This window comes from Hirundo rustica, chromosome 2, assembly GCF_015227805.2.
Source record: "Hirundo rustica isolate bHirRus1 chromosome 2, bHirRus1.pri.v3, whole genome shotgun sequence".
Lineage (NCBI taxonomy): Eukaryota > Metazoa > Chordata > Aves > Passeriformes > Hirundinidae > Hirundo > Hirundo rustica.
Genome location: NC_053451.1, coordinates 38,938,390 through 38,955,496, shown reverse-complemented (window position 1 = coordinate 38,955,496; position 17,107 = coordinate 38,938,390). Strand labels below are relative to the sequence as shown.

The following is a 17,107-nucleotide window of genomic DNA, read 5'->3' as shown; positions in this document are numbered from 1 at the left end:
TCCCCGCAGAGGACATCATCTGCTCGCCGGACGCAGGTGTGGACGGAAAGCTAAACAGACGAGGCAGAGAGACACTATGCCATCCATACCTTGGTTTTTATTAATAAGCGGCTCTTCTAAAACAATAATTTTATAGCTGGAACAAAATCAGCGCAGTTCTGTGGATCTTTCAATTGTAATGAAGTCAAGGCATTTTGTTTGGATTTTAATGCTGCAATAAACCACTAGCAGTTAGCTGATTTTTCAAACAAGGATCTCAATTTCAGCCATAAAACAGTTTTCATTTTAGGAAAACCTCCACAAACTCAGTTTTCTAGGCAGAAACTTTCCCTCCCCCAAAACTCATTTGCCAATTTGGTAACTTTTTGCTCAGAAGATCAAATGAAAAGCATAAAAATAAACCCCTGTTTCAACAAAGCTGCATTTTCAAGTTTAAACCAGCTTTGAAACCATCCCACATCAACCTTGCTCAAGAGCAGCTGATAGAGACTAAAGGAAAGAGCAACAGAGGCAGTTTCTCAGCTGGATCATGCCATCTCAGGTGGGGATGCTGCGAACATGCTTCAGCATCCTGCATGACTTCTGATGACAGGAACAAAATGGGAAACAACAGAGAGAAACACATCAACTAATTTACTCCTTGGAGCATGAAGAGGGATGATGTAACCATTCTACAGTCACAGAGTATACAAATGCTTAGAAGATACAGGGTTTATCCCGTTTTGAAGTAGTATTTAAAGCAGGAAGGTGCCTCTGGACAGACGCTCCTGCCATCAGATGCTCTTTATAAACAAGCAGGCCTTTTGGAAAGCCACCAGCCTCCTAGCACATCCCCAGCGGTCCGTTCTTTTTGCCTCATGTTGCCAAAACAGCTAAACATTTGAAAGACATCTGCATCCTTGCTATGGGAGGCTCAAGATGCCCCAGTCTTTGTGAGCAATGCCAAGAGCTTTTCTCCGGCTCTTCGATTGCTTCAAGGAACCGGACGTACCACGGTTCTTCCTGCAGAACACTTGATACCGAACTGTGCCTGCAAAGCCTTCCGGACACAGATCGCCATGGATGCATCCGAGCTTTCCGTCGGGTAAGTTCACAGAGGATCCGACCCGTGCCAGCGCCCTGCAGCCTCGACTCGTGTGGTTGTGACCGGCCACCTTCCACGGCCCACCTAAGGGAGGATTCTCGAGCAGACAGGGGCAATTACAAACGTGAGGGGCACAACTGTTTTAACTGTGGGTACACAACCCAACCGGAAAGCCCATCGCAGGTGAGCTGACTTCAAGAGGGATGCTCGAGAGAGACCATTTCTCTGCTCTTCGGAACGACCACCGCGCTCCGGTGATGACACCCGGCAGCTGCCACCTTCCCTCGCTTCTCAAGAGGACAAAAAGGGAGATCGCGGCCCTCCCCGCACCCTCGCGGTCCGACCCCGGCTCCCACCTGAGGGGCGGCCCGGAGGGCGGCACCGGCGCTGCCCGCCGCCCGCTCCCCTCTCCCCGCGGCGGCTCGGCCCCTCTGCGCCCCGCCTCGGCCCGCCCCCCGCGCGGCACGCCGGGCCAGCATGGCCGCTTCCCGCCCCTCCGGGCGCCGGGCGCGGGGCTGAGGGACGCGGGGACAGCGCCCGCCGCGGGGCCGCCCGGCATGGAGGGGAGCTCCAGCTGCGAGAGCCTCGGCGCCGGGCGGGCGGCGGCGGCGCGGCCGCCCAGCGGTGACTCGCTGTCCAGGTACCGCCCGCCGCGGAGCCGTCGCCCCCGCCCCCGCCCGCGGGGCTCGGCCGCCGGGGAGCGCCGCGGGGCGTGGGGGCAGAGGGAGGGAGCGGGGAGGGGCCGCCAGGGAAAAGGAAACCGAAGGGATGGAGACGGTGCTGCCCCGCTCCCTCCCTCCGTGGGCAGCGGGCTCCCGCGTTTCCCCGGGGTCGGGTCTCCTGCCTGGGTGTCCCTGCGCTGGGGGCGGCTGTGGGGTGGCGGAGCCGGAAGGGAGGCGTGGGCTCTGCTCGGCTGCGGCACAGCCGCTCTCTCTTTCAGACCTTGAAGCAGAGCAGAGATGCTACCTCCGCCAGGCTCTCGGTAAATCCCCGCGCAGGCAGAGAGCAGTGCCCTCGCCCTTGGTACCTGCGGTGGAGGGATGTGGGAGGTGGGCGGCACAGGTAAGCGTGGCTGGAAGGGCAGGTGCGCCACCCGCTTGGGAGCTGCCTTTCAGCACACTGCCGTGCCCACGCCAGGCCTTGTCCTCTTCGGGAGCAAATTTCCTGTGGCCTGTTGAGCGTCTGTGGCTTTGCCATCGTGGGTTTTTTTTCTGAGAGCTTGACTTTGCGGTCTGAATGGCTTGAAATGCCATATGGGTAATGTTCAAGGTCCTTAAGCCACGGAAGCCAAAAGTAGACTTGTGTTCTTCCCACCGTCCATGAGCTACCAGTGAAATTTGAGTTTTGTGATTGAAAGCACATCCTGCTTGGGCCTTGTGTTCGATGGAGAAGGTTGCAGTAGGGTAGCAAGGGCAGGCACTGAGAGACTGATAGGGCTGGTGGTGTGCAAAGCCCTGGTGTTGTTAGAGCCCGGGAGCAGTATATCCTGCTGATGGCTGCTGAAGGTTGTTCTGTCCCGTTCTGGGTGCCCTTGCCATGCCCAGTTTGTGGGATCACAGGATAACAGGCTGAAGAGATCTCAGCATTCCTGAGTCCAACCTCCTGCTTCTACCAGAGGCAGCTTTACGATCAGATCAGGCTGCTTCTGGCTTTTACCCAATCTGGCCTTGAAAACCTACAAAGATGGAGTGCACACAGCCTCTCTGGACAGCCCATTGGTGTCTCCTGTGTATCTTCCACTGGCACTGGGGGCACTGGGGCTGCTTTTTTGGTCCCCCGAAGCAGTCTTTCTACACAGGCAAGGTGCTCCAGCCTCGCTATCCCAGTGGTGCTTCCCTGTACTCCCTCTACCTCCCTGGTGACTTTCCTGCACTGTGGGGCTAATATCTGGATGCAGTATTCCAGAAATGCTCTACTGAGAGCTGAGTAGAGGGGGATCCTTCCCTGGATCTCTTGTCTCTGCCTTTGCTCTTAGAGCCCAAGATGCTGGTGGCCGCTTTGTTGCTAGCATCTCAAAGCTCCTGTGCTTGGCTATTACCCAGCTGCTTCTCAGACAGGCAGCGCCCAGTTTGCACTTGGATTCTTGAGTCCTTCATGGCTCCTGACCTTCATTTCACCCTTCTTCATCAAAATCTTCTGTTCCCTGCTCTCTGTACTGGTTTCCTTATGCAGTTCTACCCGTGCCCTGCCAGATGCCTTCAGGCTCCTTTCCCCCTTATCTAACTGACCCAATATATTCTTCTTTTTATCTCTGCATCAGCTCAGGCAACTTGGACCCATCTGGAGGTCATTCACTGTAAGAGGCCTATGGACACTAAAGAGAGCTTAACTCAGAAGAGCCAGTGGCTACAAGGAAGCTCCTGTTGAGCCTCTCGGCAGCATGCCCTGCACAAATGGAACCGTGGGGAAATTGAGATGATAAATCTGTTTCTGTTGAGCATGCACAAAGCTGTGTCCTCCAAGCCCTGGAAAGGACCAGACTCTAACAGATTTCTTGGGATGTAAAAAAGAGCTTAGTCAAAAGCTTTCAGAATCTCAAGTCTGTGCTTGAACATCTAGAACCCATAGAAGAAAGCTAGCCAGTTGCGGGGGATTTCATGTATTCCAAACAAAATATAGGTATTTGAAACAGATTAATGTTTTTCATCTGTAATTATTAATAAAAATACCCTCATCTTGAGTTGGTGTATGCTGTGAAACTTTTTAGTTGAGATGCATCAAGGTTAGGGCAAAATGACAAGAAAATGAAGCTAGGACCTTGTAATGAGAGATGCCTGGTGACCTTCAGAATGTTTATTATCAGCTTCCCTTGCCAATCTAGTGATGCGTATGCACAAATAAATAAATGTCTGTGAATTTGACAGTGGATTGAATATCATCTGTTTGGGGTTTTTTTCCCTTCATTAAAGCTGTATTACAATTTGATTCTATACATCAGAATAATTCTCTGAAGCTAATTGGACTATTTGTATGCATTGAAATATCCTTATTTTAATCTCTGTGATTGTGATCTAACAGCAAGACCAGCTTCAAATTGTAATCTATGACACATTTTCACCAAATGATTTTGTTTAAAAAGAAGAGGTTAGTTTTGGGGATGATGCGAGGAACACAATGAATCATGAGGATGCTGTCATCAGTTTTGATAATCCATTTTATTTAAAAGGAACAAAAACCAAAAAAATGACTCAAAGATCACTCATCCCAGAATCACTGTGACCTAGCCATGTGAAGCCTTACTGAGTTGTAGTTACTGAATTGTTTTATACAAGATTTAGAAGACTTGGAAAGGTGCTAATATGACACGTAATAGCAGTGCATTCTTTTTAAGCTCTCAGCTCCTGGTTGGAAGTGTTATAGCTTAAGATATAGCCCTTCAAGTAGACGTGCTTGATAGAATTTACTTATACATAAGGCTGCTCACATTTGAATAAGTGTCTTGAAGAGCATTATAGGTTTGTCTCTTAATAAGGCACTTCAGATATGGCAATAAGGGCATTTTGACAGTGAAAGTTGCTTTGATATTTTAGTAGACCCTAGTAATGTGCAATACCTGTAGTCCTTGAGGAAGATGTGGGGATAATTGAATGTTACCTGCTTGCTGTCCCAACTAGAAAAACATTTGAAAAACTCCTCATGAGACTTACAGTGTAGTTGTTTGTACAGGGTAAAAATTCTCCTGCTCTCTGTGAAAACACTGAGTTAGTTTCAGATGTGCAGGTCACAGCTAATTAACTCAGCTGCCCTCATAGCTGTGCTGAAGCAGCTGTTCTGCTTTTCAAGCCTCAGCTGTCGCACCCAGTGCTGGCTTTGTGTGGCACAGCACCACGTCCTGCTGCTCTCTGTGGTTTTCAAAGGTCAAGTACATAGGATGGATATTCCCCTTCCATCCTGTCATCATGGAAGACACATGACCATGAGCCGGCTACTCATAAAGAGCTGTGGTGGCATTTGACTAGCAGCTTGCAAGAAGTGTTTGTGTGTCTGCAGTGTGTGTCCAGGAACAACCCGTGAGACAGAGGAGTGAGGTAAAGCACTGATTCAAACATTTGACCAGCTTCGCTATTGGTTATGTCCAGAAGAGCAAGCTTTTCTCAGCGTTATGGACTGCTTTTTATAGCTCTAAAGTGGCCTGAGGATCCTAGGTGAGTGAGTGATAAACACAGTTCAGCTGTGCTGGTTATTCAGACTTCTTCCAAGACCATTCTTAAAATGAATTTGTGGGTGGGTTTGTTGCCTTGTTGTTTTTGCAGATTTGAGGTTGCTTATGGACTCTCTGATCCCTGGAATTCAAAGGAACAGCCAACAAAATTCCACCATAATCTTTTCCTTTTGTGAAGGGAAAGCCAGATAGAGTTGTGTATGACTTTAGCAGAACACGTGACTTTAGGGAAAAAAGTGGTGGCAAACTTCATATATTTACTTTCCGTGAGAAGTGATTAGGCATTTTGTTCATACAGGCTATGGGGTTATGTTCTGTAGTTTCTGAATGAGCACACATCTCTCTGTATTCCTCAGAAAAAGCATATCACTGTTCAGTCTGAACAAAGGTCCACTAAGAGGCTTTCTGTTAGGTCTGCCAAAGATGAATTTGTATTGCCTGTGCAAAAGTGTGGCGTTTTTTTATAGCGTAAAAGGAGATATCAGTGATATTTCAACATCAGTATAAAATGAGAGAAAGATAAGCCAGGGGGCAGATGTTTCCCACCGGCATGACTGTAGCAATGCTTGATGTTACCGCTTTCTTGGTTGCTTTTTATCACCTTTGTTCGGGCGTTTATCATCCCCAGAGATCTGCAGACATGATGGATCCTATGCACTGCACTTTTACTGAAGCATATGAGAGCAATCGTGCTCCTTGTCTTTATGTTTGCAGGGATAACCCTGAAAATATAAACTTGGTGTAAATCAGTGCAGCAAGGTCTGTTGAACGAGTAACTCCATGAGGTATGAACTCCCCCCTTGTCTCAAATAAGGCCCTGTCATTACCTGGTCTGATTTAAGGCTGTGTTGAAGGAATTCTTTCCCCATGGGTGAGACTGATGCTGGAAGGAGTTGGGTCTATGAGCTGTTGGCTGAGGAGGGCTTTAGCTGTAGCACCACATTGCTACCAGATGTATGAGCTTTGCTGATTGAGTTGTTTTGTGATGAGTCATTGAAGTTAGAGTTTGAAAGGCAAGATTTTTGCCAGTTCTGGTGTTCGGTGAAATGCGAGTAGCTGTCATTTTCCTCGTGGGCTTTGAGAGCATTTCTCGCATTTGATTTCTTGTAAGTGCAAAACAAGATTTCTCAAGAGTTGTTACCATTAAAGACAAGTACGTTGCTGGCTGAGTGTTGATAATGAACTGGTTTTGCACCTCACGAACTTGACGCTATGCCTACAACCAATTAGCGACTCCAGACGGGCTCACTATCATTGATTTTAATAAATGAGTGATAGTTTCTAACACTTACTTGCAGTTGAAATCCATTCTGAGACAGGGGTGTTTTTTCTGGTATGCTCTGTGTTGTGAAGATAAATAGCAGTTCTGCCTGCATATAGATTTGCCAAATGAGAAGAATCTTTTAAATAGGGTTTGGGGCAGAAAATAATGAAAATAACATTTGGTGAAAAAGATTTCAGAGCTTTTAATTTATAGCAGTGAAGAGAAACCATTGCCTCTAAAGAATTCACAAATTATTTTTACTAGCAATCTTTGCTGTGCACATTTCTGCTCCTGCATTTGGTAGAAACCATTTCTGCTTGTCTCAGAGTGAGAGACCTTCAGCTTAAAATTTTCCTCTGTCAGGTACATGCACATCTCTTCCCGGTTCTGAGCATTCCATAAAATGCTTTCTATTGATGACAAAAATATTTGGGTTTAAGCATATTTCCATTTGAGAAAATAAAATACGATAGACACTCACCTGTTCGCTGTATTGTAATTGAGGTTACATGGTGTTTAAAAGCCTCACAGGAATTTGTGGTATCGTAGTTCTAGCTGCTGTACAGATGGTGACGCTTTCTTTGTTGAAGAGATGGGGACCAGCTATTTAATTGTGCCTAAGCCAGAACTACTCTTATTTTTAATAATGTCTGGTGGGTAATTTTACTGAGTTCTTGGAAGTGCAGTTGAGTGCTGGGACTCCTTGCTGAGAGATTGGGCACAGAGTGAGAAAGTCTAAGGATGAGATGAGAAACTGCAGTGGAGACATGAGGCAAGATCTGACAACTGGCAAGGAGTGCAGCTAGGCTCAGAACACGACTCTCTTGGGCCCCATTGAGCCCTGCCTTCTCTGAGGAGAGATGGTAAATGCTATGTTGAGCAGTCTGCTAGACAGCGCTGACTTGTACACGTCGTTCCTTGACTACAGGCTATTTACAGCATGGGCGCAGTTACAGAACCTGAATTTTAAGATTGTGGATGACCTGACAATGCCAAATTACACAATTCCTATCTGTTGCATGATTGTACTCTTGATAGGTTAACACCTGTCTCAAACGTATTTTGTTAGCTATTTCTGATGTTTTATCGTCTCCTTTCCTTTTCTAATTCTTTTACACCTCGTGTGTCCCAGCAAGAACTGCATTTGGAAAGGTCATAATATCTCTTCATTGGCTCAGCAGATCAGTTGTCCACATCTTTTTCATTAATCTTTTCCTGATGACCTGCTTTACTGTTACTGGTTTTTCAGTGCTGAGGGTGTCAGCAATGTAAAAAGAGACCCGATCCATACACCGAAGGGCTATTCTTGACTCAGTGGTCCTTGTGGGTCCCTTCCAGTTCAGGATATTCTGTGTTACCAGAAAGCTTAGTCAAGGCTTCGTTAGAAGTCTTCAACAGGCCTTCGTCACAAATGAAGGAAACAGTCCAGAGATCACCATGATATATGGGTGTTATGTACAAGTGTAATTGCAAGACAGCACATGAAAAAGTCTTTTTATTTGTCCATGGGAAGCTCATTCCACCATGAGGGAAAGAGTGTGACAGGAAGGGGATGAAATGCTTGGTTTGTAGAGATGTCTGGGATAACCCAGGGAAGTGAGAATACAGGAGACACTGTCGCAGTAATTACCCCGTCTTCATTTTAAACTGAAATAACATCTGGCTTTTTTATTACCCCAGTAACGGGGGGCTAATTGAAGAAAAAAATCATTGAAAGACAACAACGAAAAACCAGTGGAACTTTTCAAGTATTTTCTTTTCCCTTTCCTACCATCTGTAGTTACTTTTGCCAGAGAATGTTCTCACTCAGTAATTTTCCAGTGATTGCAAGGTAGCTCTTTTTTTTGTTTCTCTCTTGCTTCTCTGCTATGTGAATTCTTTCCCATTGCTTTCTAAACCCTGATATATTTGATGAAGAGAAAGTGTTAGTAGTTTTTGAGTCCATAACCCTTCAAGGTGATTTTCTAGTAATTTTGTTAGCTCCTTACAAATGCTCCCACTTTACAGCTCTGCCTTCTGTAGTCTTCTGGCCATGGCTCCAGAATCATTAGTGCTGGGGCACCCAATGATTCAAATTTGATCTGGGTCAGGTGTGGGTGTGTGATCATATTTCTGCTGAACTATTTGGAAAAACAGGAGTTTATGGAGGTTTTTTTCTTTGTTCTGGGAAGACTGGCAACACCTGTTTAGAATAAAACAACATTTTTGTCTGGATTTACTTACTGTGATGTGGAGACTGCATGTCCAGACAAAGTGTTACACTCAAAACCTTGTTCACAGCCGAAAAGGCAGCGTGTTTTTGTATAGCAAAGAATTTATTCTTAGCGTAACTGAGTTTTTGGAAGTCATGATTAGTCCAGATCCAATTATTACAGAAAAATAAAGAATAATAATGCAATTAAAACTGTCATACCTTTAGTTCTTGGTTTCTATCCCTCTTCCTGGTATTACGTTCATGCCTCTTCTGCTCCTTTGGGTTCCAGGGTTGCTGATTTTATTCTGGTTGTAGTGATTGTTAAAGCAAATGGTCAGCATCTGGAGTCTTTTCCTGGGAGAAGTATGAGGTTCATCATGTTGATTCCTTCCTTCCCTCCTTCCTTCCCTCCTTCTCCACCTGGGGTCATTTTTGTATGTTTGGTGAGACTTTGCACCTATCTCTTTTCTTCACTGATCTGCAGTTCCACATTGCATCTGAGTTTTTGCTATATATAGTTGCTTTTATGGGTATTAGGTACTATTTCTTTGTTATCTCTGAAGCCAGTTTTGTCCAGGTCTGCATTTCTTTGGCTGACCATTGGTGATTTGTTTATGGCCACGGTCTCAGGTGCCAAGCCTGTGCCTCATTTCTCATCCTGTGCCTCTACTCTTCCATGCCACATTCTGTGTCTCCACTTCTCCAGTCCTCTGCTGTGGTGCCAGGCAGTTGTATTTCTCTCTACAAAGTTACTGTATTAGTGGTAAATATTCTATAGAGAATAGCTGCTTTTTGCCACTGTCTGTGCAAAACTGTGGTTGTACCACACACAAACAAAAATAAAACAGAGGTGGTATACCTACCTGACCAGTTACAGAAATTGTAGTTACTCCTAAACCAGTTAAACCAAAGCTACAAGGAGGTCAAGAAAAGGTGAGGCAAAGCAAAACCCAACTATTTTTTTCTGTACAAAATATAGCTGCTGGGGTGAATATACCTCTGTTCATTGCTTGGTGTTTCGTGATCAAAGTGTTCATCACGTTTTTACCCTGGTACAAAATGAACTGATACATGAATTACTGAGCTGAGCCACAGGCTCATTTGTACCTTCTGCCTTTAGTGAAAATAAAGCATTTGTGCTGTTTTTATTGCTGTTTTAAAAAATCCTATTGTTGACTTCAGTTGATATCACTGCTCAGTGGTCTTCTTGAAGAGAAGGATTGAACACATTGGTAGTAGGATTGCCTTCAGGAGCAGATCCAGCTAAATCTGCCCAGGAAAGAGCTGGAGGCTCGGAATGAGTTTGGTGCAGTTGTGAGATTGAAGGGCCTGTCTGCCTGCTGTGGAGAGCAGATGCTGAAGGTAAGGGCAGGTCGTGCAGTACCAGAGATGAACTGCTGAAGGATGACCGTCAAAATCAGTTGATTTAACCAGCAGATGGATACCTTTAACAAATCAAATTTGATCAGCATCACACTTTTAAGTAGAACCTCTCTGAAAATAAGTGAAAAATGTGGGATCTTCTGCTCATGTTTTACCCAAGTTGACTTTTGGAGTAGACTGTTCTTGAAAATTCAGGCTGTGTCTTTCAGTCTTAGAATTGGTGTCTCTGTATCACACTGAAAATGAGCCCTCACACCGTATGAGGGAGTACTTCCCAAGTCATTTTCCTCAAAGGTGAAGCAACATGCTAACAGAGTAGTCATTAAACACTGGGGTGTGAGAAGGAGAATGTGGAGGGACTATTGGTGGATGTGTTCAGGATTTGTGCCAGCAGGGCAGTCTTGGGCCTTCAGTATTCCCACCTGTTGGGGTACTCCCTCTACTGATTGCTGCTGTTTAGAGCACCAAAGACAGACAGAGTTCACCTTTTTTTGTTAAAACATACTCTGATTCTAGATTCCACATTCTGATTCCACTTTCTGCTTCCCCCTCTCATACAGAAAAATACAGGCATCCTGCATGAGATTTTTCTCATCTGATTTGATTGATACAGTGTTCTGGTAGTCTCTGGGTTGGTGTTTTTGCTTTTATTATTTTTCTTTTTATTTTTGTAGACAATGAGGAAGAATGAGTCATCTCCGTTTCTCCACAGTGACTCTGAGCAGAGCCTGCAGTGAGTAACTCAGATGTGACCACCTACACAGAACTCCCTCCCCATCATTGTCGTAAGGGCAAAGAAAGCATTGAATTTGGGTTCTCAACTCCAGAAAAGGAAGGAGCTATTTCTTAATTCACAGCATTCCTCTTTTTTACATGTTAACTAAATATATTCGTAACTGAGAAGAGAGCAGAGATTTGTGGTCTGGTTTCCTAAGCCTCATTTCTCCATGTATGTGTATATCTCTGTCTAGTTTGTCCACTGATATCTTTTCTAACATTTGGACGGTTTTAACTATGTTTGACAGAGGAGTGAAAATAGTAACTTGTGACAAGTTTTGCATTTAAGCAAAAATGAAGATAGGAAGGGAGGGCACAGTAGTTCTTCCTTTACAGAACAAGAATTGTTTGATTTTCAACACAAGGGAATACCTAGATGAGAAGGATGTCATGAGTGTGTGCAGGTTGTTTTTGACAAGGCTTCTCTCAAGTTGGAGAAATATATGATAGTCTCTCATTTCTGCATTTTCTTCTTTCCCTTTGCTTTCTCTGGTGTCTGCAAATGGCCGTGTTCAGTTAAACACCCAGCAAGTACAAACTACTCTGCTGATCTTCAGGAAACCAGGGTAGGATCTGGTTCAGATTGCTGTATCTCCATGGGAAGTAGGTATCTAAAACCTCTCTACCCTCAGCAGAATCAATATACTCCACAAGTAATTCAGTAGAGCAAAGACAAGGGGCCACACCAGGAAGGCTGAATAGTTGTCTAAGCAAAGACACCAGTGTTATCCTCCAGCCAGAGGCAAACCGTTCTGACCTCATTGATCCTACTGCTTTTTGAGTTACTTGGTTTTTCACATACGTTAATTTCTGCTTGAGGAAGTGGCTGTGGGAATGAGAACTGATGAACAGAAAATCCTCAAACGAGCCTGCGTGGTTTGTATTCCTCATTTCACTGCAAGGCAGAAGAATTTGAAAGACCTTTGTTTTCGCTGGGTACTGTAGAAGTTCCTCACGTTGAGATAGAATTTTTAGTTTATGGCCATTGCTCCTCATCCTGTCGCCCAGCACTACCAGAATGAGTCTGGTGCCATCCTTTTGGCACCCACCTTGGAGATACTGATGAGATCCCTTCTCAGTGTTCACTTCTCACACAAGTGCTCTGTGCTTCTGGAAACATCATGTATTGTCTTAGGTGGAATTCTGGAAATAAAGCCCCTAAATTATTGAATATTTGTCTGACTTGAGCCTTGAGATTTTACTAGGGACTGGTTTCACACAGGGGCTGAACTGTCAACAGAATAAAGGTGTTCCCAGTCTTTTTTTTTTCCTGAGCTGAATGTGGCAGCGCACATGGCTGCGTAGTGTCTGTGAAAGCTTAGCAAGGTGTTACTGTTTTGCTAGGTGATACAAGACTCTCACTATATTTATACATCCTTTCCTCCTTCTTTTGATTTTTCCCAGGATGGAACAAGTAATGTCATTGATTAGTAAATTGCTGGTATTTTTAATTCCTGTGGGTGTTAGGTTTATTGGGGTGAGGGCGTTGTGTGGTATGTATTTTAAAGAAAATCAGAAAGTTTAACAATATGCGTTACGTTCTGACTGAGGTGTTTCTTAAATAGGGACATAGGAAGGAAGCTAAAGAAAAACTGAGACAGCACATGAACTGTGAGAAGTACACGTATATTTGGTTAATCTAAACACAACTGGTTCTTAGTACATAACTAGAAATTGAGGCACTGCCAGAATATAAATTGTAAAAGAGAAGTTATGTCTGTCCTTTTATCCGGTTATTTCTGTCCTAAGGTAAGTACTTATTAATATAATTCTTGTTTCTCTTTCTTTCCTTGATCAAGTTAATAGACTTTTTCCTAAAAAATAAAAATTAACAAGCATCCAAAAGGTTTGATGTTTTGTGTTGCCATTTTTTTTTTAAATTTCTCCTTGCTCTCCGATTCTGGACTGATTTTCGTAACTTGGCATGGGAATGTCTGAATTTGCATCAAAATCCTGATCGTTTTTTTACTTGTATGCCTTTCTCTGGCTTCATAAGTTTTTTAAGGAAGGGTGTCAATGTTTATGAGGTAGATATAAATATCAATTAACTCTAAGGCTGATTTTGAATTGTATGTAGGTTTTCCATCATGGCTTTTTTCTTTATTCAAAGCGCTTGTGGAGACAGTTAGGTGTTGCCAGCTCTTTCTCCTGTGGGATGTGCTGGGAAATCCAAGTTTGCTCTGATGTAGGAGCCAGCAGCACTGCCCAGGTGTCTTAGTGCTCTGCTGCAGGACATCTTAAGCCCTGGGATCAGCATTTTCCACAGGCAGGGCTAGGAGACAATGGGTGTTCTTGTAGCACCAGGAGACACTTGAAGTGGGATTTGTGAGTTCCCGTTTTGCCAGAACAGTCATGCAGCATGGAGATTCCCTTGGCTGAGGGGGCTGCCTGGGCTGTCTGGGGGAGGAAGCCGCAGGTCAGGACATGTGCTGGTTCATCGCTGCCCAGGAGATCCCTTGCCAGACGTCTTGTCAATCAGCGATGTCCCCGATGGCATTCTGTCTGTCCCTGTGCAGCGCTGCTTCAGCCATCTGAAGCGGGAGGCGCTGGAATGTCTCCACCTCGGCCGTATCTTTCTGACCTAGAAATAGTTTTCTCAGGGCAGGCAAGACCTTCTTCACTTCTAGTTTAGTCCCGCCCTCCGTAGCATCTGATATTTGAAAACAATGGGCTCTAGCTTCTTCTGAACAATACCAGAGATGCCAAAAAGCATAGCAATAACCCAGTGTGTAGGAAGGCACAGACAAGAGGAGGTGCGAGCACTGTTCTAGCAGACAGCCTTGTTTGTGTTGGCAGTAAACAGGGTTGTGTTTTGAGCCTCTCTTCATCTTATACTCTTGATTTATCTTCAATGCTAAGGGCCTCTGCCGGTGATTGGAAACCCCTAAGCTCTGGAGCACAGACCCAGATGTGTGCACCATCTCTAGGAGGTCTGTCAAACCTTCGTCCCAAGGCCTAGGGCAGAGCCAGATGGACAGGGCTGCCTTTCCATTGTGTCACCTGGGGAAGGTGGGATGCCTGCCTAGGCCTCCGCTCCCTGCCCAAACTCCTAATGCTGCAAGCAGAAGTGCTTGTGCTGGGGCGGATTTTGTAATCCAAACATTTCCATTTGGAAGTGGAATCAGACCAAAATACTGGATTTTCAGCCTGTTTTCAGAAGGTAGGAACTAACTTTGCACTCCTGGATACGGGCTGAAATTAAATTGGTGGAGCAGAGTCAAAATATCAGTTCCCTGTGGAAGTCTGACAACTTCTGGAATATTTTCTCCCTTCTTTTCTCTTGTAGCTGAGCATCATCCTGTACCAGCTGGGAGCTTGTTAGAAACTGAACTTCCCTTTTGTTCCTCTCATGAATACAGATAATTTTGTAGTTATCTTTTTTGTGCTGATCAGAGAATATTGGTTCAGGGGTCTCATAGCTCCTGTTCTTCCTGATTTTTACCCTCTGAATCGTTGGCCCAGGAGAGCATGATACTGTGGGCTCCTTGCTGTAATTAATTACATGATGAGTATTGGTTTGTCTTTGGGCGTTGGTCTTTATTCTTGGAATCTTGCAAATATTTTAAACAATCTCCCTATTGTTTAGCAAGTGCTGTGCACACACTGTAGGCCTTTTGTGAATTTCAGTTTAAAAAAATAATAAAAGAATGACTAATGGAGCACGAATGGTGCTTGTGACACTGTAGTCCATTGTGTAACACGGAGAGCCAAATTTGCATTCCTAGAAAAGCTTGTTCACATTTGAAATATAGGGCATTCTCTTTATGGCTCATGGGAAAAGATGTACTGTATATTCAGCTCAGGATGCTACTTGGAAGGATCAGCTTTTAAAAAATGACATTTTTCTCCCTCGGAACATTGAAGTCAGACAGATCCAGCTTTGCTTGGCAACAGAAGTGACTTTTTCATTCAGGCAAGTGGCATGGGGGGGGCTATTTTAGGTCTGTCACATACATGCTTCATGATTTGTTTGCTAAAATGGCTTCTCTTTTAGATGACGGTAAACTTTGACATTGATGGCCCTTTTGACTAGCAGGACTACATTATTATATAATAAAAATGTCTGTCTCCTCTGAATTCCAGAGGTGGTCTGGCAGTCTGTGCTTTTCTTTCCTTCAAAAGCGTATTCATTTATGGCTTTTAGTTCTTCCCCTCTTAGGTTGTCACAGGTCAAGCAGAGGTTAAACTGGGATCTTTAAATGTTTAGAAAAATTGTGAGTTCGAGTCAATTCACCTGAAACTAGAGTTGTCTGTCCTGCATGTGCCTCAAAAGATGGTACTGGATGCTCAGAGGGGTAAGGCTGCATCTTATGTATGCTATAGGTAGTTTTCTGTGGCATTTGTTGCCTAGGTAGAATTTGTCTGTTTTGACTTTCTATTTTCCTGTGAAGGATTAAGATCCAGTCACTGCTCACTGGAGATACCACTTCTTTGTCTGTCAGTGAAATCTTCCTGGGAAAGGCTTGCCTGTTATAATGGGCACACGTGGTGCCAATCACTGCAGGACTCCTGTCCTGGGAGGGGTGGTGTTGAAATGCTCAGACTTCATTTACAGCAGCAGAGCCTGTTCTGGCCCCCTGGCAGAGCGGAAGCCAGCGCAGAGTGCCCAGCTCCTGCTGCAAGGCCCTGGTTCCAGCAGGACGCCAACACATCTTTCAGGTGCTTGCCAGGGGAGGGGTGTGTGAGGGACTTCTGAGGACCCTTAGGAGTTTTTTTATACACAGATAAGGACTGTGGGGACCACTTAGCCTTAGCACAGATCCACAGAGAGCTGCTGCAAATGGGAGAGCCTGATGTGGGCAGCAGCTGGGTGTCCCAGGCCGGTTCAGCCGGTCGGGACTAGGACAGAGTCGTATTCATGGGGAACAAGCGCCGGGTTGTCTCCCTCTGCTCTGATGTGACCCCGGAGGTTTTGCAGTATTACCTTTTCCTTCTCTTGAAGAAACAGGAGTGTTGGAAGTGTTGAGGAGGGAGTGTGGTCAGTCTGAGTTTGGGACGTGAGCGGGGAGCGCTCACTACCTCTGCAGCATTACGCTTGTAAGAGAACTGCCCGAGTGCTACAAGTGCTTCTATTCATGGCCCTGCTTTAATTTCAGATCAATTGGACCCAGCTCTCTTGGCATCCAAGGCTTCCAAATTAAATTGTGTTTGCCAGTCGTCACCGTTAATTTGCAGTTTTCACCTTGATTAATTTTTAGGAATGTACATAATGAGGAACTTAAAAAAACAGGAAGAGAGGAAATGGAAATTTGCCCTCTACAGTGTTTTTCTCATTTATGACCTCTATGTCTGAAACTGTATTGCTCAGTGGTGCATTTGTCACCTGTTTTCTGTGTCAGTTCAGTGACTATTGAAACAAACTATTCTGTTTGATACGGAAGAAATGGTGTGAGCATCTCATGCCAGTTAGTGTCTGAGTAATTGGCACATCTTTGTGAGCAATGAAGCAGCTGCTTGTTGTACTGACAGGGAAAGAATTTTCATAAAGAAGGAGCTGGAAAGGTGGCTTTATTATCACTGACTTCTGATTTTGGTTACTTAAAGGAGTGAGCCAGGTTAGTATCTTAAGACATTGGTACAAAAAATAGGTGTTCTCAAGCCCTGTGCATGTAATGCAACTCAAAGTGGGCTTATTTTCCTTCTGTTCCATTAATTTTTTTGTAGAGTTCTGGGTGTTAAATTCGTATGCATATTCCTGCTCCTGGATTTAGGAGGGGAACTTCACAGATCAGAACTTCATCTTTTCTTCTTCTTTTTTATGGTCTCTGTTTTTGGGGTTTTGGTTGGTTGGTTGGTTGGTTTTTAGACAGTATCTTATTTTGAAGCAAGGCAAAAGTCTCTTTTGAACTTTTCAGTCTGAACAAATGTTATAGAACAATAGAATGGTTTGGGTTGAAAGGGACCTTAAAGATCATCTAGTTACAACCCCCCTGCCATGGGCAGAGACATCTTCCACTGGACAAGGTTGCTGAGAGCCCCATCCAACCTGGCCTTGAACACTTCCAGGAATGTGACATCCACAACTTCTCTGTGCATCCTGTGCCAGCATCTCACCACCCTCATCATACCCAGTCCCTTTCTGCATAGGATCTGCTTGTCTTTGGGAAGGTGTATATAATTTATGTTCTTGCTGATCAGCAGTATAGTAGAGTGACTATATGTATACTTTATGTTTTTGCTGAATAGAACGAGGCTCGTTTCTAAGAGTTTGCTCAGAAATTACTATCCTCAGTAATTGCAAGC

The 17,107-nt window shown here is 44.7% G+C and overlaps 1 protein-coding gene across 4 annotated transcripts in view; it reads left to right on the top strand.

Annotated features, from left to right (window-relative positions):
* The first annotated feature begins 1,657 nt into the window (after nucleotides 1–1,657).
* Nucleotides 1,658–17,107, top strand: part of MTMR2 (myotubularin related protein 2) — a 62,562-nt gene continuing 47,112 nt past the window's right edge. The window contains exon 1 of one of the 4 annotated variants that reach the window (XM_040054582.1): nucleotides 1,658–1,724. Coding sequence is in view for 2 of the 4 variants with exons in the window: in XM_040054579.1 (XP_039910513.1) it covers nucleotides 14,629–14,777 (149 nt within the window). In the remaining 2 variants the exon portion in view is untranslated. Of the gene's footprint in view, nucleotides 1,725–4,887; nucleotides 5,230–14,621; nucleotides 14,778–17,107 lie in introns of those variants that run through there. The other 3 variants (XM_040054580.2, XR_005699350.2, XM_040054579.1) reach the window with 3 other exon arrangements.